At 40.3% G+C, this 24,709-nt stretch overlaps 2 protein-coding genes across 2 annotated transcripts in view; one reads left to right on the forward strand and one right to left on the reverse strand.

Annotated features, from left to right (window-relative positions):
• Rbbp7 (RB binding protein 7, chromatin remodeling factor) overlaps nt 1-21,535 on the forward strand; it is a 21,927-nt gene extending 392 nt beyond the window's left edge. Inside the window, exons 2-12 of the mRNA XM_008852212.2 lie at nt 739-883; nt 6,847-6,992; nt 8,960-9,133; nt 10,503-10,618; nt 11,713-11,873; nt 12,886-13,012; nt 13,116-13,193; nt 14,424-14,500; nt 16,993-17,050; nt 19,905-20,015; nt 21,093-21,535. Of these exons, the coding sequence (XP_008850434.1) occupies nt 739-883; nt 6,847-6,992; nt 8,960-9,133; nt 10,503-10,618; nt 11,713-11,873; nt 12,886-13,012; nt 13,116-13,193; nt 14,424-14,500; nt 16,993-17,050; nt 19,905-20,015; nt 21,093-21,161 (1,262 nt within the window). The 3' untranslated portion in view covers nt 21,162-21,535. The remainder of the gene's footprint in view (nt 1-738; nt 884-6,846; nt 6,993-8,959; nt 9,134-10,502; nt 10,619-11,712; nt 11,874-12,885; nt 13,013-13,115; nt 13,194-14,423; nt 14,501-16,992; nt 17,051-19,904; nt 20,016-21,092) is intronic.
• The window catches only part of Txlng (taxilin gamma), a 67,269-nt gene continuing 63,982 nt past the window's right edge, over nt 21,423-24,709 (reverse strand). The window contains exon 10 of the mRNA XM_008852215.3: nt 21,423-24,662. Within this exon, the coding sequence (XP_008850437.1) occupies nt 24,321-24,662 (342 nt within the window). The 3' untranslated portion in view covers nt 21,423-24,320. The remainder of the gene's footprint in view (nt 24,663-24,709) is intronic.

Raw genomic sequence — 24,709 nt, forward strand, 5'->3', positions numbered from 1 at the left:
CGGGCGCGAGGCTGGGCGCGCGCCTGGAGGGGGGCCTGCGCGGGGACGGGGCGGCCTAGCGGAGGGCCGCGAGCACTTCCGGAGCCAGGCGCAGGGGCTGAGGGGTAGGCCCCACTCCACCCCCTCCGCGGCCTTGCTCCTTTCCGCGCCCTTGGCCGGGGAAGGGGGGCGACGCGGGCGGTAGCCGCCGAGAATCGCGCGCGACGGTGTCTTTGGCACGTGTTCGTCGGCCCCCTCGGGGTTGGGGACTGGCGGGGGGGGGGGGGGCTTGGAGAAGGTTCTGGAGCCCGCCGGCCTATGGCTGCTGACGCTGGCACGGTGGGAGCTGGGGCTGCTGCTGGAGCGGGGAATGGAGGAAGCAGGCCTTTGGGGCTCTGCTACACGTGGATTTGGCTTTCCGAGCGGGTCGTGGAGCCCCTTTATAATACAGGTCGTCATCTTAGAACAGATGGCGAACAGCTTACAGGCTGAACAGTTTCTATGTCCGTTCGATTAATTGACCCAGTTGGGTCTACGCAGGAGATAATGATCTTGAAAGTGGAAGAAGAAAAAAAATAAGCTTCCTGGTGTTAGTATGCTCTTTGCGTTCTGGAAGAGCAGTTCGTGTGCACATAATAGGTAAAAGGAAAGAATGGGTAAGGTGTGGCCATCTGGAGGTGACCTCCAGTATCTGTGTCCGTGTTCTTGACATCGATGCCTCTCGGCCACTTAATTGTGTGGGCTTTCTCCAAATTTCAGTGTTTGAAGATACTGTGGAGGAGCGTGTCATCAACGAAGAATATAAAATCTGGAAGAAGAATACACCGTTTCTATATGACCTCGTTATGACCCATGCTCTTCAGTGGCCCAGTCTTACGGTTCAGTGGCTTCCTGAAGTGACTAAGTAAGGGTTTCTGGCAACTTTTATTTTACATAGATTTTACTGCCGTTTTGAGTTTTCTAGTTTTGATATCTTACACGTAGAGTGTAAGTGTGTAATCAGCTAGCCCTGGATGAGGTGGCAAGTGCCTTTTATTTTCAAAACTTAAAAGATTTATGAGATGATTTCTGGCATAGAAGTATAGTGTTGAAGGCTAAAGAGAATCTATTGTGAGATTGACAATGCTTGCAGTAAATACTAAATATATTTGACATTACATGGACTGTATACAGATCAGCATATCTGGAACCCAGACCAACTCATTAAAACTTAATTGGAAAAGTTGCATACTTACAATCCATTATGGATCGATGACATTTTATGTGTATGAGTGAGTGTATTGCTTGCGTGTACATGAAACGCACCTGTGTCATGCAATGCCCGTGGAGGTCAGAAGAGGGCGTAGGATCCCCTGGAACTGGACTTGGGACAGTTGTTAACCCGGTGGTGGGAATCTGCAAGAGCAGTCAGCCCTGTTAACCACAGAGCCGTCTCTGTGGTTATTTTTGGCAAATGAACACAAAGACACCTAAAGTGAATATGCATTTAGTTACTAGCAAAGGGAGAACCAAGTTGGCAATAGTTGGCCAAAGAAAAGGTGTAGGTCTACAGTATGGGATACAGGTTGAGATTGTTAATCTTCATGAAAGTGTTCTTTTCAGGTAGTTATAAAAATTACTCTGGTAACAATTGCTGATGTTTACTGACCACTTAGGAGTTTTAGTCTGGTTATTTGGTTTAATCCTCATAACAGTAAATCTTTGATTTACCAATGAGGAAAAGGGCTGAGAAGTTAAGGACTATCACTCTGCTGGTAAGTGATTGCCCAGCTTACAAACCAGGGATCAGCCAAAGCAGGCAGGTTGGCTCCAGAATTAAGGCAGCACCTACATTAAATTAAAATACCTTTCTCATCTAGGCATGTACCTTTTCTAATAGGAATATGGTCACATTCAATGTGCGTATTGTGAACCTATCATTAGTATTAATACACCAGGAGGATTTTTGACCTGTTATAAAAATTGAAGTAAGCCAGTTTTAAAAATACAATTTCCTTGACAACGGTCAGATTCCATATGTGAACATTGATGGGTACTTCATTGGGGTTCTGAAAAATCTAAATGTACAACTGTGGGAAGAGTCTTGAATGGCTAAATAATGGGGGCTTGTAAGCATAATAGTGAGATTTTTTTTTCAGTGCTGGGGTGAGGCTGGTCAAACCCAGGGCCTCAGCGTGCTAGGCATGCGCTCTGGCTGCGCTGTTTTTGAACAGATTTTTAAATAGATTGAGGGCCTGCAAGATGGCTCAGCAGGGTAAAGGTGTCTGGCTCCCAAGCTTAATAGCCAGAGTTTAGTCTCTGGAATTCAGGTGGTGGAAGGAAAGAACTGACTCCTCCAAGCTGCCCTCTGACCACCACATTGTTTGCCTGTGCCATTGCAGGTGTGCTGTGCTGGTGTGTGAACACAAAATAAATAAGTAAATAAACTTTAAAAGTTTTGTGTGCATTTGCCCTTTTTTCTCTTCATGGTATTGAAACTTACAATTATTTTGAATCAAATTTTTTTTTGAGTCAGTGTCTCCCAGTAGCCCCATCCGGCTTAGAGCTGCTGTAGATCTGGCTGGCCTTCATCTGCCTGCCCCTGCCTCCTGAGTGCCAGGATCAAAGGCATGCACCACCATGCTTGTCAGACTTAAAAATTATTAGCAATTTATCCTTTGGAGATCTTTTTTATTTTACATGTTGAGTTTTCACCTGTGCTTGCAGTGCCCAAGAGGCTAGAAGAGGGTGTCAGAGCCCCTGGAACTGGAGTTGGGGCAGTTGTTAGTTGCCATGTGGGTGCTGGGAATTGAATCCTGGTCTTCTGCAAGAACATCCAGCACTCTTAACCACTAAGCCATCTTTCCAGACCCCCTGTTCAGATATAATTTAGGGTACCTACCTCTTTGTTTGGATTTCAGTTTTTTAATGTTACCTGTAATGTATTTTACTTAAATGTTTTGAAGTATAATTATAAAATGCTTGGAACTAGAAGATTTTGTATTTTGGAGAGTTGTGTATCTTGGAGATGGGACCTAAGTCTACATATAGTCTAGAAGTAATTTTACACTATATTTTCAATGCCACCCGTGCGTTGACTAGATACATGAAGTCAAGCATGAAATTTTCCATCGATGGCCTCATGTTGGCACTCAAATTTTAGGTATTGGAACATTTTGGGGAGTAGAGAGGCTCAGCTTGTGGTTCTATATGCTACCGTCAGCACAGACAGGTTACTTTTTTTTTAATTACATTAATTTGTTTTCGAAGGTGCGTTATGCTGTGCTATGGAGGTCAGGACAACTTGTAGCAGTTTGTTCTCTTCCACTGTGTGAGTTCTGGGGATTGAACTCAAGTTGTCCGGTTTGGCAGCAAGTGCCTTTACCTGCTGAGCCATTTCCGTGGCCCCGACAGGTTACTTTAAAATTAACACTTAAATTACATATTATGGTGTTCTTTGTATACAAAGAAGTTGTAAGATCAGATTGTGGGGTGTTCAGTGACTTGGAGAGTGCAATAAAATGCCAAGCACCTGCATTCTTTAGTATTCGAGACTGGTGTGTGGTGTTTCATGGGGTTCCATTTTGGAGGTATGATGGGACCACAGTTGTGCTTTATCATGGTACAGAATGGTGGAAATGTTGGCTGTTCTTACTGCCTGGCTCTTTGAGGACCTAGACCCTACTCTGCCTCTTCTGTCCTACCTATATTTTAACATGCTTTCTAGTGATTACTTGCATTTTCTGAGCTAATTTTCTTCAAGCTAGGTAATTGTCCAAATAATTGATTCGGCTTTTAAAAGTTTTTGCAAACTGGGGATTGAACCTAGAGACTTGCTAGGCAAGCACTCTACCACTGAACCATATTCTCTAGCGTTTGTTAAATAATTTCTTAAATATATTGAGACTTTTTTTAATCATAAAGCTTTTTAATTTTTAAAAATTCAAGCAGTTCAGAAATATAAATGTGAAAAAATCAGATCACATACTCCTGTTAACCTTTTCCTAGTAGAGGCTGTTTTCAATTTCTTAGTAGTCTTTATAGCATATAAACATATGCATTGATACTCATTTTTGTTTGTACTAGAAATTGAACCCAGGGCCTCATTGCTAATCAAGCACTCTACCACCAAGCATTATTTATCTCCGGTCCTTCCCATCCCTTCCCACTCCCTATGATTTTGTGTGTGTGTGTGTGTGTGTGTGTGTGTGTGTGTGTGTGTGTGTGGGCTATTTTATTTTTGAGAGAGGATCTCACCTTGTGCCTGTCCTGGAACTCATCATACAGAAGAACAAGATGGCCTTGAACTCAGTGAGATTGGCCTACCTCTGCTGGTACTAGATCTTTTTTTTTTTTTTTTTTTTTTTTTTTTCCCCTGTGGGCTAGGGATCAGCCCTTAACACATGAATCTTTGGGGGAAAAGAAATTTCCAAACCATAGCAGAAGGGAATATGCCCTTGGAGGTCAGAAGAGGTTGTCAGATCCCCTGGGCCTGGAATTACGAACAGTTGTTAGCTGCCATGTGGGTGCTGGGATTTGAACCCTGGTCTTCTGCAAGAAAAACCAGTGTTCTTAACTGCTGAGCCATCTCTCCAGCCCCTAGAGAGTTCTTTTATAATTGGTGTTTCTTGCACCTTCAGAGGGGTGTGCAGTCTAGTCTTAGAAGAAAATACAAGTTTGAGAAAGTAGGTTGTGGGGTTTTGGGGAGCGTTTTTGTTTTTGTTTTTTGGTCTTTTTTTGAGACAGGGTCTTTCTGTAGAGAAAGTAGGTTGTGTTTTAATGATGGAAATAGATGGGTTTTTAGGGAAAGGGGAAAAAATCCGTGGGTGATAAGCCAGTTGAAACTGGAATCATTGAATTTGAATCAATATTTTTGTTGTTTGTTTTTTGGGTTTTTTTGTTCTTTCTGAGGTAGGGTCTACCTGTAGTTTTCAGCTGGCCTAGAACTCAACTATGTAGATCAGGTTGGTCTGGATCTTACAGAGATCCACTTGCTTCCTGAGTGCTAGGATCAAAGGTATGTACCAATATATCTGGCCCTGGCCTGAGTTGAAATTTAAGATTTCCCCAGTCTAGTTGGGACAGTGCTTCTTACTTAGAAAGGTTTTGTGATAAACTAATCTATTTGTCGCTTTTACTATACAACAAGTCTTGGTCTTCTTTGTCCTGCTTAACCCCACTAAAGACAAGCCATTTTTAAAATTTTTTCACCCCCGTAACAAGTCACCTGTTTCATTTCTAGCATTGCTTTGTGGTGCCTCCTTTCATACATTCCTATTTTTCCTTAATGTGAGTGTGTGTGTGTGTTTGTGTGTGTGTGTGTTTTATTTAGGTTCCTTTTCATTTTTAAGCCACTGTTCCCTATAAAGGTTTCATTTGTCCAAGTTCTCCTAAAGTACATTATTTAGAGCCTTTTTTCTAGTGCTAGAGGTCGAATCCAGGGATTCATGCATGAGAGGCAAATGCTGTGTTGCCAAGCTATATGCCCCGCGCTCTACTTTCGTTTTGACTCGGCATCCCTTCTAAGTTGTCCAGACTGGCCTTGTGTGGTCTGGGCAGGCCATACCTTAACGATCTTCCTGCCTCTGCATCCTGAGTAGCTGAGATTATAAACATACACCACCAATCTAGAGCCCAATTTTCTAAGTGATTTTTTTTAACCAGCTAAAAATAAATGAGCATGTATGCACGTCTCCCCCATTAAGACTATCTAAGATGGAATCAGTTACCTCTCTTGATGGTCACATCATATTCTTGGCCTACTGTGCATGCCTCAACTAAAACTTCTTCCCCTTCGCCCCCCCCCCACAACAAGTAAATACTGCTTAGCTATAGCTACCTATTCTGTTTTGGGAGTTGTATGTGTTCTGTTTTACCATAAGCCAAACTTTAACTTGATAAAACTTTGTAAGTTATTACTAAATTACTTGCCTAGAAGTAACTTCCAAACCTTTTTTTGTTAAAAGTCACTGATTCCTTTGTACAACTGAAATTTAGGAACAAACAGATAAATGACCTAACTTGTCTGGTGTTGGGGCCTAAAGCCCTGCTTCTCAGTGGGACCATGGAGCACAGTTGAAAATTGCTGTTCTAGATAACACAAATGGGAAAGCATTGTTGATATGTAACAATGCAAAAATCACTGCTTGGACCAAGGTGCCAAGAGGCACTGTCACGTTCTTCAGCTTCAAGGTGAGTTTCCATAGAACAAGGTAACAAAAACACACTAAGACTGTCCATTTCATAAACTGTAGACATCATAAACACAAATAACTGGTTTTATATCATGCTATTTTCACTTTACACCTATTTTTAGGTGAAGAAACAGGCTTTAGGGAGGTTGTGCTTTAAACAATTGCATGTTTCCGTTTGAGCCTGGATATAAACAGTCTACCTGATTTAACTACCACTTTATTTATATTCTACCTCATTGCCTCTTACTGGGGAATCAGAAAGGTCTAGCATATTAAATATCTACTATATGAAAATGGGACTATGGGAAGAAGAGATTTTAATTTGGAAGTCAAAATATGTGAGTATAGGATCAGTGATGGGCTACTATGTGGATGTTGGTCTGTTTACTGAGTTGGATCTAACTTCCTTAGAGTGCTGCTCTAGAAAAAGTGGTATTCATATCAGTAATTGAAACCAAGAAAGATGACTCTTGAAGAAGAAAAAACCAAATCCTCTCCACATTGTGATTAGGATATTTTCTTATATTTAAAAATAGGGAATAATAAAATTGGTAACTAGATGGGAAGAAGGTTTGTAGCTGGTGCTCAGTATGTATTAAGAAATTTTTATGTATTTTGAGAGAACTAGAATGAATTTGTTAGCAACTGAAGATTTCCTGTAAGAGTTCAGTGACTTTTTTTTCCTCTTAAACAGACCAGAAGGAAAGGATTATGCCCTTCACTGGCTAGTGCTGGGGACTCATACATCTGATGAGCAGAATCATCTGGTGGTTGCTCGAGTACATATTCCCAATGATGATGCACAGTTTGATGCTTCTCATTGTGACAGTGACAAGGGAGGTGGGTATACCACATTTCAGTGTTGATGTCAAAGGGAGTATGCCTTTTTTGAAGTATATACTTTTGAAATTATATATTGTTGGATCAGCAGTGTAACTTCTGAGACTGTCCTAAGGAACTTAAGATGTGTATGAGGATTTCACAATAACATTGGCAGGACTGAAAATTTAGAATCAGTCTAGTAAACTGGGTGATTAATAGGAAATTGGTTAAACACATAATGGCATATTTAAAATACTGCTTGGTGTCAGGCATGGTGGCATATACCTTTAATCCCAGCACTCAGGAGGCAGACACTTGGATCTCTGAGTTGAAGGCCAACCTGGTTTATATAGTGAGTTCTAGGCCAGCAAGAGTGTCTCAAAAAATTTTAACAATTAAGAATGAATGGGAAAAATGTATTCACTGATATGGAAGGTATCCAAGGTGAATTAAATGAATAACATGCATTTAATTATTTCATTTTAGTAAAACTAGTACTATGTGTTGGTATATACATAGAAAAAAATAACAGGAGGCATATATACCAAATAGTAGGATTTAGTTGTAAGGAGAGGCACGTTGGCAGTAGGATTAATTTAAGAAGCAGCTGACTTTTTAAATTTTTATATCCCCCAAACCACCCCAGTTTTGATGCTTTTACTAAAAGGCTCAATAACAAATTACACATGTGGGTTAGTTCCAGTGAGGAATGGTAGGGGGCAGGAACAAGATCTGCATTGGCAGATTGCAGAACTGGCACGTCTCACCCAAGGCTACATAGGACATAATTTCTGTAGCAACAAACTAAAAAGATATTTATATGATATCTCTACCCTAGGAGGCCCCTTTGAGACTCCAGGTCAGAGAATTTCTTGCCTGTGCTTTCTTGGGAAGGCATATCCTACTGCCAACCAGCCATAGTAACTAAAACTCAGGGCTCAATAATGAAATAGGTATATGTTAGTTTTGGTAACTTGTGCAAAGCAACTGTGGCAAACTGGTACACCATAGTCTATTCCTACAAAATTGTGACACTCCATCAGTGACAGGAGCATTCTCTGGGGGTCCATGTTCCCAGAAGCTGGCCACTATCTTTATTTACCTGCGTGTTCCATTAGGCATTTGTATTAGTGATCTCTAATTTGAGACACAGGATGAACTAAAAAGGAATATGCAGAAAAGAGGCAATATTAAGTCAGAAAGAAACAAAGCATTTGCAGTGAGAAGCCCACAGTTCCAAGTGAGTTGAACTTGAACTAAAAATTAGAGAGGCTGGAGAGATGTCTCAACAGTTAGGAGCACTTGGCTCTTGCAGAGGGCCCCGGTTTGGTTCTTCACACCAACATAGCTGCTTACAATGGTCTGCAAGTCCAGTTCCAGGGGATCTGGTGCCCTCTTCTGGCCTTATCAGGCACTGCACACAGTGTACAAACATACAATGTAGGCAGAACACTCATATATAAAATAAATCTTTAATTTTTTTTTTAATTTCTGTGATATGAGTTTTGCCTGTGTGTTTATCATGCAATACCTATGGAGGCTAGAAGAGGGCGATGGATCCCTTAGAACTGGAATTATAGATGGTTGTGAGCCACCATATGGGTGTTGGAAACTGCTGAACCTTAGTCCTCTGCAAGAACAAGTGCTGAGCCATTTCTCCAGCCCCCAAGTAAAAAATTTTATAAAAATTATTATGCAGTTATTTGAAATTTTGTGACTAACCATATTTTTACAACTGAAAAGGCTAGTTTTTATTTTTTTACATCTAATGTGGAACTGTATTGACTTATATATTCATATATCCCAATTCAAATAAGGTTTGAAAATAAACTATGCATGGTGAGTGGCCTGAATTTGGGGGTTTTCTTTGTCTCCTAAATTTGCATTCTAATCTGTCAATGTAAAATCCATTGGGTGGGTTGACTTAACTAAGTGGTGAATTTTAATCTTACATGTATGTATTTGTTTATTTCTCCTCACATTAGAATTTGGTGGCTTTGGTTCTGTGACAGGAAAAATTGAATGTGAAATTAAAATTAATCATGAAGGAGAAGTGAACCGTGCTCGTTATATGCCACAGAATCCTCACATCATTGCTACAAAAACACCATCCTCTGATGTATTGGTTTTTGATTATACAAAGCACCCAGCTAAACCAGGTATGCAATAATAAAACCAGACTACTACTTAAATGTTTCCTTTATTCAAAATAGTAATTTTTCTTTTCTTTTTTTTGACAGGGTAGCCCCAGCTGGCCTGGAATTCACTATGTAGACCAGATTGGCCTTGAACTCAGAAAAAGATCTGCCTGCCTCTTGCCTCCTGAGTGCTAGGATTAAAAGTGTGTGCCACCGCACCTGGCTCAAAATACTGATTTTTTTTTCTTAACTTTAAAAAAAAATTACTGAGAATTTCATACATGCGTATAATGTGTTTTGATCAAATCCTTGCCCACTCCCTCTCCTCCAACCCCTCCCATATCTCCCCATCACTTTTTTCTGACAACTTCGTGTAATCTTTCTTGTTTGGGGCGGAATGTCAAAATGTTGATACTTTGAAAAGTCATTTAAAGTAGTATGCTGTGATATTTAAAGATTTACAAATTGAGGAGTCACATAACCACCCTCAAGTTCAGTAATTTGTTACAAGAACCTGGCAGCAGATTATACTTGCAGGTACAGTTATTACAGCAAAGGATCCAGGGCCAAAGCAGAAAGAAAGACTTAGGGTTAGATAGGTATATAGATCTTCAGAGAGGATAATGTGCAAGCTTTTGAGGCCTTTGTATCTGGGGCCAAACAGGATGTACTTTCTATAGTAGCAAACCACAGGAACAATGTGCTAAGTGACTGCCCAGAGAAGCCTATTTGTGTCCCAGCATCTGGAGTTCAACTGGAGGGCTAGTCACATAAGCACATGGTACTGAAAATCAAGGAGCTCAGCAGTGAAGCCAGCCAGCTGCTATAGCTCACTGTTCTGAGTATATAGGTGACGTTCTCAGAGGCTGGTGGTTGCAGACTACCCTAAACATATGCAAGAACTGAAGGACCAGACCTGCTGTTAGAACTTATTCTAAAAATTGCCTTGGGGGTAAGGGGTGGAGCCGCAAGTGCACACACTTGTGAGATAGCTCTAGTTTTCAGCATTTCTGTCTCAGGGATCATATTAAATTTTCCAAAGCAACTCATTTAATGGTAATAAGGTTGAGTGTTTGCATTGAGTATAAGCCGGGCATGGTGGTGCACACCTTTAATCCCAGCACTGGGAAGGCAGAGGCAGGTGGATCTCTTGAGTTCAAGGCCAGCCTGATGTGCATAGCAAGTTCCCTGCCAGCTGGGGCTACAGGGAGATCCTATCTCAAAAAGGACCAAAAATAAACAAAACAGAAAATAGCTTTTCAAAGCACTTATGGTCCAGATGTAGTCCTTCTTGTGGAATTGCTCTTACGGCTCACTCAATAGAGGAGGGTAGGAATTGGTTCTCAACAGTTCAGATAAATTAGTAGTTAATGTTTCTTTTTTCTCTTAGATCCAAGTGGAGAATGTAATCCTGATCTTAGATTAAGAGGTCACCAAAAGGAAGGCTATGGTCTTTCCTGGAATTCTAATTTGAGTGGACATCTTCTGAGTGCATCTGATGACCATGTAAGAACCATGTATTTTTTTTTCGTTGTTAGCCTTAGCTTTTAACAGCTGCGCTATCCCTCCAGCCCAAGAACCATTATTTTTTTTAGTTGCTCTTTATTATACTAAGAGTGAAAGTTGTCACAGACAGCTCTACACTAAAGGGACACTGTAGAGCTAGAAACTTTTCTAAGGTGACACTTGAAACTTTAAAGTTTTAGGACACTGGTTTTCAGACTACTGTGTTAAAGCTTTAAGATTTCACAAAGTTCTTTGGTAGATTAGAGAGAGGATGGGCAAGATTTACAGTTGTTAAGAGAACTGGCAGATAAATTTGTGTTTTTTTCCCACTTACTCGTATGTAACTGTATAATTCAAGTGATGGTAAATGCCTTTCATCCCAGCACTTGGGAGGCTGAGGCAGGTAGATGTCTGTGAGGTTGAGACTAGCCTGATCTACATAGGGAGTTTCAGGCCAACTGGGGCCAAAGGGAGAACCTGTCTCAAAAAACACAAATGTTGTGTATCCATTGCCACTAATTCTGTTCCCATCAGGTGTCCTCAAATGAAATTCCATACCTACTGAGCAGTCACTTTCTGGTTCCCTTCTGCTAACAACAGCTATTAGCCAACACACTAGGACCCAGTGACCTTCCCAGCCACAGGATTTTGACCAGTTTTACAGCACCAGAATGGAATTCTCTCATGGAGCATGCCTCAAATCCAATCAGAAAAGTGGTTAGTCACTCATAAAAGAGTTAAGGCACACTATTGTACCAGTGGGCATATCCTGCCTGCTAGGTTGGTAGTTGTAGAGTATACAGCTGAATAAAACTGTCAATGACCTTTCTCCCTCAAACATACTTGCATAGCACCTTTTGGCACTATAAGAGCTAGCCAGCAAGGAGGACCTTCTATCAGTTCCAGCTTTCTTTTTTTTCTTGGTCCTCCAACCATGGTGTGTGCTGTCTTCAGCTATAGGACCTTAAAACATCTTGTTCTGGTGGTCAACCAACCACAGTAGTAGTTAGTTGTCTTACTGTGTTGCAGCGGTGAATGTCTGAGGTGTTAACCTTTAAATTTGGTGTCTTACAGCTTTTGTTCTTTTCCTTTAGACTGTCTGCCTGTGGGATATAAATGCAGGACCAAAGGAAGGCAAAATTGTGGATGCTAAAGCCATCTTTACTGGCCACTCGGCTGTTGTAGAGGATGTGGCCTGGCATCTTCTGCATGAGTCCTTGTTTGGATCTGTTGCTGATGATCAGAAACTTATGATGTAAGATAGAAAGTTCAGTGGGACCTTGATGGGTGATCTGAATGACCGTCAGTGATTGGTAGAATGATTTGTTTTTATTTCTTTAAAGTTATGTTATGGTCTTAAAAGTAGAAATATCTTTAGATGAGGTTATAATATATAGTTAGCTGTTATATGTAGTAACTTTTACACAAGACAGTGTTTGTCCTTTTTTAAAAAAGGAAGAAAAATGGCTATGAAAATGTAAAGGGTAAGGCTTGAATGATAAAGAACATTAAGATTCAGGGGTCAGAGGAATTTCTAACAGGGTGTGGCATGGAGCTGCATTAACACTTTGAATACTTGGGTCATGAAGTAACTACTGTCTGAAATACGGGTGGCAATATAGTGAAATTTGAGTAGTTGAGGGTAAAAAAATTTTGTAGCCTATATTTTATATTTGAAATAGTAGGTAATTAAGACAATAGTCTAATAAAACAGAAATCAGAAATAATAACCCTGGTTATCTGAAGGTTTAAAATGTGTCATTTGAGGCTAGAGAGATGGGGGTGGCTCAGTGGTTAAGAACGCATACTGCTCTTGCAGAGGTCCTGGATTCTTTGGTTCTTAGCTTCCACATCTAGCGGCTCACAACTCCCTGTAACTGGTTTCAGGGGAGCCAAAATCCTCTTGTTTCCAGACACCTGCACTCACATGTTGCACGTAAACTATTTTAATAAGTAAATAAAATGTTAACATTTAAGGCTGGGCATGGTGACACACACCTTTAATTCCAGCACTCAGTGGAGGCAGAAGCAGGAACTCTGAGTTACAGGGCTGCAGTGAGAGACCCGGTCTTTAAAAAAGAGAGAGAGAGAGAGAGTGATTTTAGTAGTCAAAAGTCCAAACTGCCAGCTGTGTTTTTTGGTGTCTTTGAGAATGAGTTGCATAGTAGATCTTTCTGTAGAGTGGAATGGTGCCACCTAAGCCAAGTGTGCTTGGGAAGCTTTGTGTCTTCTGTAGGTGCTGTGTGCCTTGTACTTTTGTGTTTTAGATGGGACACCAGATCCAATACCACTTCTAAGCCAAGCCATTTGGTGGATGCACACACCGCTGAGGTCAACTGCCTCTCGTTCAATCCCTACAGCGAGTTCATTCTAGCAACTGGCTCTGCAGATAAGGTTTCATAGTTTTTCTCTTTTTGGTATTTACCAAACTATTGTTTCGTACTTAATTGGATATTTTAAAGGTCTTATATAAATCATTTTCCTTTCTTGTCTTTAGACTGTAGCTTTATGGGACCTGCGTAACCTAAAATTAAAACTCCATACCTTCGAATCTCATAAGGATGAAATTTTTCAGGTATATGATAGGTTTCTGGTGTCTTTTTTGTTATTTTTTTTTTCCTTTTGGTTTTGGCTTTTTGAGATAGGGTCTCCCTATAGCCATCTGGAATTCACTATGTAGATCAGGCTGGCCTTGACCTTGCAGAGACCTGCTGGCCTCTGCCTCCCAAGTGCTGGGAGTAAAGGCATGTGCCACCACACCCAGCTTTCTGGTATCTTTTTAAATTAAACCTCATTTATTATGTGTATATCTATGGGCACATATGCCATGGCAGGCTGGTGGAGATCAGAGGACAACTTTGGGGAGTCATTTCTCTCCTTCCATCATGGGGTCCAGGGGTTGAAATCCACAGGTTTTTGTAGCAAGTGCTTTTATCCATTGAGTCATCTTGCCAGCTAAATTCCCTGGTAACTCATGCAGGGGGTTGTTTTAATTTTTTTCTTTTATTTGGTGGGAGGTTAGATGTTTAATTTTTTAAGTTTCTTGTGATTCTACTGTGTAAGTAAACTAATAAGAAACAGCTTGAAGGTTGTTTTAAAGAGGCTCTTAGTTCAGAAATTAGAAGAAAAATCATTGCAAAACAGAATCCGTTAAAATTCAAGGATTCTTAAGTATACCATTGTGGTAGATCCACTAGTAAAAACAAAGTCTTAGACATGGCTTAACATAGAGATTATAGGTTAGTATGGACTTAAAAGTTTAGGGGGCTGGAGAGATGGCTCAGTGTTTAAGAACACTGGCTGTTCTTACAGAAGACCCAGGTTCAAATCCCAGCACCCACATGACAGCTAACAACTGTCCGTAACTCCAGTTCCAGGGAATCAGACAGCCTCTTCTGACTTCCGCGGGCATTGCATGACATGGGTACACTTACCTACACATAGGCAATACACAAAATACACATAAAAATAATAAAATATTTTTTTTAAGTTGAAAGGTTTGGGGGATGCTTATGGGGCTTAAATCTTTTACTGGTGTCCCTACCTGAATTCTTAACCTTTCTGGAGGCAGGCTGGGAAGCTGGACCCTTTAAGAGTACTCAAGAGTTTAGGAAATGCAGCACAGTGCTAGAACAGAAACAAGGCAGTTGGGGAGGGGGGGCTTGAAAACCTTGGACAATGAAGTCTCTAGGCTGAGAAGTGGATACAGAAATAAGAATGGGAAAATAGGGATTAGAACAAGAGCTACAAACCAAAGAACAGAGGGTCTTTTAAGTAAATATATTTTCAAAATGTCTATTGCTAGGTCCACTGGTCTCCACATAATGAAACTATTCTGGCTTCAAGTGGTACTGATCGCCGCCTGAATGTGTGGGATTTAAGGTAATTTAGAATCAGATGACAAGGTACTGCATAGATATGGTAATATGACAGATTATATAATAGAATTAATATACTAGAAAAGCAATTTGCTAATCCTACTTCAGTAAACTTTTGACCACCCAGGAGTCTTTGTTTTATAATATAAAAATAAATCAGCTAGTGAACAAAAATTGCTGATAGGAGTTTTGCTTTTTGGTATAAAAGTGTGAAGCTCCTTTTGTATGTTTGCATCCAAGTGGTTGTAATTAAAACAATTTTTTACTAAAAAGCCGGGTATGGTGACACATATGTTTAGTCCCAGCACTTGGGAGGCAGAGGCAGGTGGATCTATGTGAGTTCAAGGCCAGCCTAGTCTCCATAGTGAATCCAGGCCAGCTGGGGCTACAGGGAGACCCTGTCTCAAAAAGACACAATCCTTTTTTACTATAGAAGATGTGATTATGGATGTAGCTCAGTTGGTGGTGTTTGGTGGTGTTTAAGACCATGGGTTCATGTCTCATTGGATCACACTGTATACCAGCAGAACTGTTGTGGGATGGAGTGGGTTGGTTTGGGTTTTGAGACAGGTTCTCATGTAGTTCAGGTTGACTTCAAACTCTTGATCCACTCCTGCCTTTATCTTCTGAGAATCACAGGTACCCTCTCTCCTTCATAACGGTCTCCCTATAAATAAAATACATTATATACATTGGGAACTCACATCTATAGAACAAAACAACAAAAGCATAGAAGAGCCAATGATACAGAAACTCCGAAAAAGAATAGTCCTGGTCAGGACATGGCGGCACATGCCTTTAATCCCAGGACTTTGGAGGCAGAGGCAGGTGTTGGAGGTCAGTCTGTCCTACTATATAGTTTCAAGTCACCAAGGGCTACATAGTGAGACACTATCTCAAACCAAAAACCAAGGCTGCCTTGGTTACAGAGACAGTATATATCATTATATGAAAGACACTGGCACGTAAATCTTAGAATATCTAATGCTCTGGTTTCCTCCAGAGCAAACTCTTGCCATGAAGACACAGAAAAAAGGATGGTTTTTGCTTGTGTAACAGGATCGCACTATTATCCCTGGAACTCTGAGAGCCACCTGCCTCTGCCTCCTGAGTGCTGGGATTATAGGTACGTGCCACCATACCCAGCAGATGTAGGAAATATTTAAAGCAGACTACTTAATGACAATTTTAGGAGTAAATTTTTAAAAATGTTCTAATGGTTGAATGAAGTGATACAGCGTTATTTGGAAGTCTGGCGTCCTGATAACTTGAGTTACCAGAAAGGTTAAATCAGTAATTTATAGGCACTGTATAATTTCTTATTTCATTTATGACTTGTTCACATTAAAATTAAATTGGATAAAATTTTTATATTAAAATTGTACTAGTAAGTATGCTGGTTGGGAGTAGCAGAAATAGAATTAATTTAGTAATTTTCTGAGAAGGAAAAAAATCTCACTTAGAAGGCTGTGTAGTTTGGCTAGTTTAGGGTGGGAAGTTTTTGGTATGGGTTATAATACCAACACTCCAAAGGCTGAAACAGAAGATCAGTGCCAGCCTGGGCTACATAGTGCAATACTGTCTGAAGACAATAGCAACAAAAAAGACCTTTTCTTTTGGGCTTGAGGGTAAGGGACTGTAGAACATCTTTTGCCTACCATGGGTGAAGCCCTAGGTTTGGTCCTGTCCCCCCACAATCCAAATACACCTTTCCTTGGCTTATGGATTCCATAGCTGAAAGTTGGTTTGTTGCTATATCCTTTTTTTTGTTTGTTTTTTGTTTTTTTGAGACGGTCTTTCTGTAGCTCCAGCAGGCCTGGAGTAGAGCAGGCTGGTCTGTATCTCAGAGAGATCCTCTTGCCTCTGCCTCCTAAGTGCTGGGATTAAAGGCATGTGCCACCACCCCCAGCTCTTTGTTGCTGTATCTTAGACAGATCTGTATTACTGATGTGTAATTGGATTTCACTTCTGGAATGCAGAACTTCAGGAGGAGTATAGAGGCTGCACATTAGTTCCTGTGTACATTTGTGTGTGCATTTTCCTTTTAATTTTAATGTATTAAATACCATAGTTGAAATATCGAAGAAATTTAGCAGGGCATGGTGGTGCATGCCTTTAATCCCAGAACTGGGGAGGTAGAGGAAGGCGAATCTCGAGTCTGAGGCCAGCCTGGTCTACATAGAGAGTTCTAGGCCAGCTGGGGCTACAGGGAGACCCTGTCTCAAAAAGACCAAAAAGAAAATTGAAGAAATTTTAAGTTGTTTATTGTGAGCAGCATTTCTTCATTTTGCAGCTTCAGTTAAGAGTAGATGTAACCCATTTTCAGGAAGTAAACAACCCACCCTCCCATCAAATATGCTAATATAAAATCTTAATTATACAGAACTGCTTTTGCAATAGGTATATATTTTAAAATAAACTATGGGCTGATAATGGTTTCGCATACGTCATACTACAAGAATTTTCGTTAACGAAAGCTTCGTTTTTTCTAAACAGTAAAATTGGAGAAGAACAATCAGCAGAAGATGCGGAAGATGGGCCTCCAGAACTCCTGGTATGCATCAGCTTACTTTTGCAAGATGAAATACTATGTGCACACTGGATTATTTCTCATTGATTCATTTATTTCAAAAATGTGTCAAAGCTTCAAAGTCTAGCTCTTGCCAAAGATTTCAAAATGGAGGGCCTGGAGGTTATTTTGATTAGGCAATGACATTTATTGAAAATAGTAAATGGAGTCCAGTAGGTTTTTAGTAACAGTAGGGAGAACTTGTAAGGACTTGATTTGCCAAGTTCAAGGTACTTTTTAAAATACTTTATCATTTTATTTTATGTGTATGAGTGTATTGCCTGCATGTGTGTGAGCACACCCCTGTCGTGCAGTGCCTCGGAGGTCAAAAGAGGGCTTCAGATTCCCCTGGAACTGGAGTTAAAGATGGTTTGTAGCCACCATGTAGGTGCTGAGAATCGAACCCAGGTCCTCTACAAGAGCAGTCAGTGCTCTTATCCGCTGAGCCATCTCTCCAGTCCCCTCAAGGCACTTTTCTATGAAGCATTCCCCAGTATGCAGTGGTTCTTTGTCCCTTTTCTGAATTCAGCAGTTATCTTCAGTCATTTGGCAGGTAATCATCACTCTGTAAGCATGTGTTATTTAATTTTATGTATTAATTGTTCTCACACTTGTACTTCACCCACAAATTTTAAAGTGTAAAAGAAAACATTTTGAGAGTAAGCACAAGACACAAAAATTCACAAAGTCCCACGTTGCCTACGCTCGTTAGCCAGTGGACACCCATGCCCAGCACCTTCAGCCAGAAATTAACAAAAGGGTGACAAGCGCCTCAGACAGACAAGCAGATTCAGTCTTCATACCACTGTTGCTTAAAGAATAATCCTTCCACTTAGGATCTTCAAGCGGGAAGGTCATAGGTTTGGGGCTAGGCTACATAGGGGACCTTGTCAAAGAGGGGGAGGAGGGTTCTACTTGTGAGCTTCTTATGTCTTCAGAAAGGCCTTTGTCTCCAGTTATTTTTGTCTGTACACTATGGCTCTGTAACAGTTTTATAATCCTTAAGAAAATCCACTAGCAGGCTAGAGAGATGGCACAGCAGTTAAGAGTGCATACTTGCAGAGGGACTCAAGTTTGAATCCCAGCACCCATGTTGGTAGTAGCTCCTAACTCCTTGTACACTCTAGCTGTAGGTGTGTTCCATGCTTCTGGCCTCCATGGCATTGCATTTGTGTACACATATCCACACATGGACACATAGTTAAAATCTTTTTTTAAGAAAAAATTCAGAATTTTGCTGTATTCACAAGAAAGCCTGAAGGGGCATTTAGGAATAGTAAATTATATAATTTTATTATATAAAAGTATCTTGCTTCCTTAACTCCAGTATATTCCTAGCCAATAGCCCTAAGATATTTTTCATTTGTGGTTTGGAAATCCTAGTACCGAAGGCTACAGAAGGAGAACCTGTCTCAGACAGGTGTATTTTAAATACTGTTTACCATCTCAGTTTTGGGATATATTTTGTTCTCCTTGTTTGTTTTGAGACAGTATCACTTGGTAAACCAGGCTATCCTCGAATTATACTTGCCTCTGGTTCCAAGTGCTGGGATTAAGGATGTGTACCACCATGCCCGGCTCATCTCACAGTTTTTAAACTGAAAGTCACCAGAGGCATTTTGTTTAGATCAAGTGTAACCTACCTGACAGAGAATTCACTGTCAAAAAACTTTGTCAGAAAGTGTCACTTTCTAGTTCATAACAATGTACTGATGTTTTTGTCTTTCCAGAAAACTTCCTCTAAATCCTAATTTGAAGTATATAACACACATAGTCTCCTGTAGTCGATTCCTTTAGCATTTCTTAGGAAAGTTCTGTGGTCTTGGGCCTTAAGCAGTATTGTCTGGATCTAGAGTCCCACCTTTTCACCGTGAGTCATACGTACTTTGGGAAGATGAAGGAAGAAGGAGAAAGGGGGCTGAAAAGACTACTCAGCTGTTAAGAGCACTGGCTGATCTTGCAGAAGACAGGTTAGGTTCCTAGGACCTACATGGCAGCTAACAATGGTCCATAACTCCAGTTCCAGGGGATCTGATGACCTCTTCTGACCTCCATGGGCACCGCACAATGTTGGGTGCACCTACCCTACATGCAGGCAATACATTCATACACATAAAAAAATATTTTTAAATTTTTAAGAAAGAAGAGCCAGGCACGATGGCACCACGCCTTTAATCCCAGCACTTGGGAGGCAGAGGCAAGTGGATCTCTTGACTTCGTGGCCAGCCTGGTCTACGTAGTGAGTTCCAGGTCAGCTGGGACTACAGAGAGACCCTGTCTCAAAAAGAAAAAAAAAAGAATGGTAGTATGAAAGGGGGCTGGTGAAGAACCTGGAGATTGCTCAGGCAGGCTGATGAAAAAGTTCGTGACTAGACAAGTTGAAAACATGTAGCACTTTGGATGTTTTTCACCTAATTGTACATGAGCCACTAATGCTAGGTTAATAGCTATTTTACTCAGTTTGAAAATGGCATCATGGTTATGTAGGAAGATGTTCTTATGGGCACAAGCCAGAGAACTTAGGGTGAGATGTTCTATCTGTACCTTAAGACACATAACCTGCTGAGCCATTTGAATGTGTGGGTACATGTGGACAGAACACATTAACAAAATAGTATTTGGTGAATGTAGGTAGACTATACAGGTGATCACTATGGTAGTCTAGCCCCTTTTCTGAAAGTTTCAAAGCTTTCAAAATGCTAGAGGTGAGAGATTACAGAGCCTTTATCACTGTACCTCCAAATTGGGGGTAGGTTCCTCAAAACTTGGTATTTTAGAAACTATTTTAGAAATAGTTTAGGAAAGGCTATGAAACCAAGGCTTTTGCTCTTACTGACAGTTTATTCATGGAGGACATACTGCCAAGATTTCAGACTTCAGTTGGAATCCCAATGAGCCTTGGGTCATTTGCTCCGTGTCTGAAGATAACATCATGCAGATTTGGCAAATGGTAAGTTGAACTTTTTTTAAATTTTTTTTTTTTAATTTTACGTGTATGTGTGTATTGCCTGCTTGTAGGTAAGTGCACCCGTGTCGTGCAGTGCCCGAGGAGGTCAGAAGAGATTGTCGGATCCTCTGGGACTGGAGTTACGGACAGTTGTTAGCTGCCATGTGGGTGCTGGGATTCAAACTCAGGTCTTCTGCAAGAACAACCAGTGTTCTTAACTGCTGAGCCATCTCTCCAGCACCATTGAATTATTTTTAATAACTATCTTGTAATGGTTTCACTAGTGATATAGCATAATAAGAATATTTAGGTGAATATTAAAGTTATAGTGCCGAAAACAGTTTAAAGAAACCTTTTCTGAGCCTGGGAGATGGCTCAGCATGAACCCAACCTGAGTTCAATCCCCCAAACCCACAGAAAGGTGAAAGGAGAAAACTGATTCCACAAAGTTGTCCCCTGACCTCCACACATGTGCTGTGGCACACTTTCCCCCACCAACAGTAATATTTTAAAAAGAGGGCATTGGTAGCACATACCCTTAATTCCAGCACTCAGGAAGAAGAGGCAGGTGGATATATGAGTTTATTAAAGCCAACTGGGGCTAGACTCTTGTCTCAAAAAAAAAGAAAGAGAAATCAACAACTTAGTAAGGTTTTGTCCATTATCAGTAGCACCTGTTGTGTTGGAGAAACCTAACCATATTCATATAAACATGTATGCACAACTGTTCTGTCACCAGTGCCTGTGTACTGTTGTACACATGAAAGATATGGGAGGAAAATGTCAGTGTTCAAGTGGTGCTGAATTCTCTGATAAGGAACACTGAGTATGCTAAATTGTTAACCATTGCTGCCTCTGATGCTTTAAGCACTTTCCAGAAAATACCTTTTATGAACAGTGACTAAGTTGAGCATGAGACTAAGAGTACTGACATGCCTTTTCCTTATTGAAATTTTGGGTGGAAAGGGCAAAAATTACTTAAAAAAATTAAAATATGGATTCAGATTTAAATTCTGTCTTTAGATGATTTTTTGAAAACCTTGGGTAGTTTTACCTGTGAATTTATATGGTTATTTCCAGGCTGAAAATATTTACAATGATGAAGAGTCAGATGTCACAACATCGGAACTGGAGGGACAAGGATCTTAAACCCAAAGTATGAGATGTTTCTATTGAATGTATTGCTACATCAATGCTTGATTTATCAAGCGCCAAAAAGGCATTGTATAGTAGGAAACATAAGTGGGATGGCTTCTGGCATTCTTTACCCTCTGATTCTAGCACTTTCAAGTGAGCTGTTGCGTACTGTATCATATTGTAGCTATTAGGGAAAAATGGAATGTTGCTTAAGAAAGGACATCACTATTGTTTAAAAATATGAGTTGCAGGGTACTGCCTTTGATTCAACTGTTTTGAAAACTTAAGTGCTTGCTCAAGTTCCCAAATATGCAAGGATAACTTTTACACTTTTTCCTTCCAACACTTCTTGATTGGCTTTGCAGAAATAAAGTTTTAAAATAAAAGTTGTTCTGTTCTTTTAGAAGCTGGGGAAGGGTGGATGTGTGTGCGTGCATGCCCATATCTCCTTTCTTGGGTAGAAATAGGTAAAATTGTTCCTTCAGATTGGTACACAATTAAAGCCATCTTGCCAACAAAAGAATACACAGACACAGTTAAATTCATCATACATATTTACTTAATCTATACAGAATCGAGTAGATAAAATCAGATTCACATTAGTGAAAAATCTCTACAAAATGTCTTTGAAAAGCAAAACAAAACTGCCTCTTAACAATTCATATCCTCATGAAAGACGTGGGCTGTAAAAATAAAGCAGTGTGTTTAGCACAAACTAGAAGATATCTGCATTTTTTTTTCACAGTTATTTCCATCTACAGTCTGAAAGAGGTAGATTTTTCTGCAACACCTGAGAATTGAATTGTGATAACCAGGTGTGTAATAAAGGCAGTTGCATACATAACTAAAAAAATACTGGTCTCAAGACCAAGAAATGTACTCCTACAAGTCTGAGGATGAAATGGTCCGATAGCCAAGACCCAAGTTTTCACTACACTTTGGGGTCTACTGCCACTATAAATAATAACATCAAGATTGCATGGTGGTACACCAAATGCAATATAAGTGAACTCAACATTTAAACCTTTTCTGGGCCAGCCTAGTAGCAATACAGTGTTCTAGAATATGGTAGATACAGGGCGTGCTACAAAGCCACAACACTGGGCTGGTGAGGTGATCACTTTATGGGGGAGGGTTCCCTTAGAGGTCCCATTTGTTTTTATTCACAGGGTAATGGGAGGATAGATTCTGAATGCTGCATCCCAGACAGAATCCATGTCCTCCAAACATCTAGCTAAAAATGCATGTAAGCCAAAAGCAGCAGGCCAAGTACTCTTAATCACATTGCTTTATAAAGCCCTTGAAAATAGGCATCAGGTCCAAGATTTACAAGTCTTCCACATAGGACAAGCACCACAAAAAAATGTGGTGAGCTACACACATGGCTTGATAAAATGTTAAGAGCGGTGTATCCAGTAGACTTAGGAAATCATTAGTACTAATTTCAAAGTAGATTATATTTCTGATATCTACCCTCATTTTCTCAGGGGAAGTGAGTCCAGTATTTAGTAGCTAAAGGAGGAGGGTATTCTCTTTGTTTCTGGCTCATTTTAACAGTAATTAGATAACATCCCCTTAATTAACATGACTGATGGTGAAAGTTTGGAAAGATGTAATCCTCTGCTCTGCGTACTGTTTAATATCTATTGGATAATTTTCCACCCAGTTTAGAGCATGAATTATGACAGGACTTTACTTTTAACAAAGAGAAATGGAGCTTATTCAGTCCAGTGTCAGTCTGACTGTTTTGCTTAGTGGAATGCTGCATCAGGTCTACTAGGACCCTGTTTTTTAAAATTTCATAAAGCATTTCAATACAAATAATACCAGGGATAGTAGTAAAGACCTTGTTTGCATAACTGAGCCACATTTGACATTTAAGAAGGCAAAGAAACAAGTCAGATGTTACATGCTTAATTTCAAAATCTCTCCAATTCAAAGGCTAGAGGACCTAAATAATACTGTTTTTATTTTTTTTAAAGGCAGTATCAAAGGAGAAACAAACTCAAAAGCATTAAGTTATAGGTTTTACTACGTAAACAATCTGCCAAGCTTTCCCAAGGTAAAAAATGCTGGTTCCAGTGTTTTTACTTTGGAACTTGAATGTTTCGGTTTAGTGCTGATCCATAGTTTAAATTCTCTTTCAGGAAATAAAAAAAACTGTTGTTCTTTACTGATGAGACTTGTAACGCAGGGCCTCATATATGCTAGGCCAGTGCTTAACACTCGACTACATCCACAGCCCTGTGACACTCCTGTGGAGCAAAGGAACACCAATTTTCACCTAGCCAGAGGGTAGCAGAGGAACTTTTCCCTGGCAGAAGCGACACATGATTTGCCCTCGTCTTGAACTCACAAGGGAATGCAATTAATGGCAGTTTTCAAAGAATAATCAATCGGCTTTTGTGAGAAATGGAGAATATGTACCCAAATTGATGGAAACATAAGCCACCTTCATCCTCTACAGTGATCATCAGGAGAGGTCCAAATTTCTTATGTTGTATGTTCTAGCCTGAAACCAGCATAGTATGACTATTCTTAGTCACTTAAACGTTAAGCCTGTTTTCCAATACTATGTCTGTACATACCATTTTGTTTACAAGTGACATCTTTATATTTTGCCAGAATTTGAACTGGGCAAGGATGTAGTCTCAATCTCTCAAGTGAATCAAGAAAGGTAATTTAAATGGAAAAATGCTATGTTTGTTTCTGATGGGATTACTATAGTTTTATTTTTTCTTGGCATTTAAACGGGCTATTACACAAAAGTAATCATCTTAGTATTTTCTTTGATGCTTTAATAGTTCTCACACCAAGGAACCATCAGGAGAACAGAGTTCCCTTGTAATGGCTCTGTCTTGAGTGGCATTTTAGTTAGGAAAGTTATGTGCAAGGAGCAGGAAAGGGAAAGGACAAGGCAATGAACACACATGCACTCCAATGAAGGGGGAAAATGAGGCAGATGTGCAACACAATTGAGGGAAATGTATAGATTAAAACTATTCCAAACTGCTAAGCAGCCTCCTGTACCACATAAGTCCAGTAGTTCTAAGAAAATACAGATATGGTAGAAAAAGTAAGAAAATTTTCACCACAAAACCAATAGTTACTACTAACAGAGGAAGTTATACACAAAATATATCTCTCAATACAGTGATCACACTTCATAGCCTAGTCAACTGACTCAATGCCCTGAGCAGAACCTGGGGACTGGGGCTTTTGTGCAGCGTTTCTTCTCTCATTCACTGCCTTGGCCTTGGCCTTGGCCTTGGCCTTGGCATCCAGGTGCATTCCCAGGGCTCTTCTTGAAGTGTTTAGCTGCTTGAAGGAATCCAGGGCAGCACAGGGCTGCCGCCGCAAGTTCCCATCTGCTACTTTGCTAGAGACCCGCTCTTTGAGGACTTCAACCTTCTCGTTGAGCTCATTTCTTTCCATCTGAAGAGCCCTGCACAGCTTCTCTAACCTTTCCAGTTTTATTTGAAAGGCTTTGTACTCTTTATCACGGACAGTTTTCTGTTTAAAAAACAGAAAAGACAACACCTCATTAAATTCAAATTGGG

Source organism: Nannospalax galili, unplaced genomic scaffold (genome assembly GCF_000622305.1).
Source record: "Nannospalax galili isolate Female #2095 unplaced genomic scaffold, S.galili_v1.0 scaffold325, whole genome shotgun sequence".
Classification (NCBI taxonomy): domain Eukaryota; kingdom Metazoa; phylum Chordata; class Mammalia; order Rodentia; family Spalacidae; genus Nannospalax; species Nannospalax galili.